General features: G+C 42.5%; 1 protein-coding gene across 1 annotated transcript in view; it reads left to right on the forward strand.

Moving 5' to 3' along the window:
* Positions 1-1,298, forward strand: part of LOC104529659 (segment polarity protein dishevelled homolog DVL-1) — a 42,868-nt gene that overhangs the window by 35,821 nt on the left and 5,749 nt on the right. Inside the window, exon 11 of the mRNA XM_010174023.1 lies at positions 867-998. Within this exon, the coding sequence (XP_010172325.1) occupies positions 867-998 (132 nt within the window). The remainder of the gene's footprint in view (positions 1-866; positions 999-1,298) is intronic.

Consider the following 1,298-nt stretch of genomic DNA (forward strand, 5'->3'; position numbering starts at 1 on the left):
CGGTGCAGCAGGGTGAGTCTCAGCCCTGTTGTTCTGGATTTTCTATAAAAATTGATCAGGAAAGTATGAAGCCTCTGGTGAACCAACTCTCCCCCTCAGAGTGTGTGAAATACGAACGGAGCGGGGACGGCTGCCCAGGCATTTGGGAGTAGCAGGTTTTTAAGTGAAAAGCAAAAAAAAGATGCAGGGCAAAGTAATGCTGGGTTAAGTGACTTGTTAACTTGTACAACTGCCATCATTTGGGATCCTGGGAAGGTTTTTTTTGAAGGAAACCACTAGCCTTTATCCTGATGATGGAAGCTTTCTTTTCTAATTTCAATTCTCCCCAATTATACTGATGTCCAGATCTTAAAAAAAACAAATGGACATTGATTGAGACACGGTCGTCATCTTTCTCTGTGCAGATGGGTATTATTCCTGACAATTAAACCAAAAGTTAAAGAACAAGCCAAAAAACCTTGTTCTCCAGAGTTCTGCATACAGTGCACTGAACTGTTGGGTGGGTAGGGGCTGTTCATGGCAAATTGTAAAGCAATGGTCATAGAAACCTTGAGTTTCCTTTTCAAATCTCAGTGCAGTATGGACTGAAAGAGTGCAGCGCTGATCTAGAGCTGGTTTGTGAAGTCAAGACACAGGGACTTGGCATCTCAGTGACTAAAGTGGTTGTACTGAGCACAACTTCTGAAGAATTGGTGCAAATGCTGTAATTTATGCCAGTGATGAGGGTGCATTTGGGAACCTTTGTGTCTTTTTTGGCATGTGTTGGTAAAGCTGTATCTTGAAACGTTTCATCCAAACTGGGAGCTGAGAGGTTCTTTTCAGACTTGGTTCATTTCAAAGAAGCATGTAACCTTTCTTCCTTTTAGAATTAGAAGAATCTCCCTTAACTGTGAAGAGTGACATGGCTACTATTGTCAAGGTTATGCAGCTACCAGACTCAGGCCTCGAAATTCGGGACAGGATGTGGTTAAAAATTACCATCTCCAACGCAGTGATAGGTAAGCAGGTCAGAGGAGTGCTGGGGAAAAAAAAACATCAGTGGCTTTTTGGAAGTAGGTTGAAGAAACTATCTTTATATGAACTTTTATTTTCCCAGTCTGTGGCCTCTTGTATTCACTTGACTTGGTGTTTGTTGTAAACAACTCCATGTGTGACAGGACATAACTAATAGCTCTTGTTTGAGCCTGGACAGCCAGAAATACTGCAGGTTTCTCATGCCCACACATGGCTGGTCCCTAACCCTTGTCATAGCTCAGGTTTTCCATGTAACTATTTGTGGCTCTAACAATCTGCCCAGG

The sequence above is a fragment of the Antrostomus carolinensis genome, unplaced genomic scaffold (assembly GCF_000700745.2).
Source record: "Antrostomus carolinensis isolate BGI_N321 unplaced genomic scaffold, ASM70074v2 scaffold18008, whole genome shotgun sequence".
Taxonomy (NCBI): domain Eukaryota; kingdom Metazoa; phylum Chordata; class Aves; order Caprimulgiformes; family Caprimulgidae; genus Antrostomus; species Antrostomus carolinensis.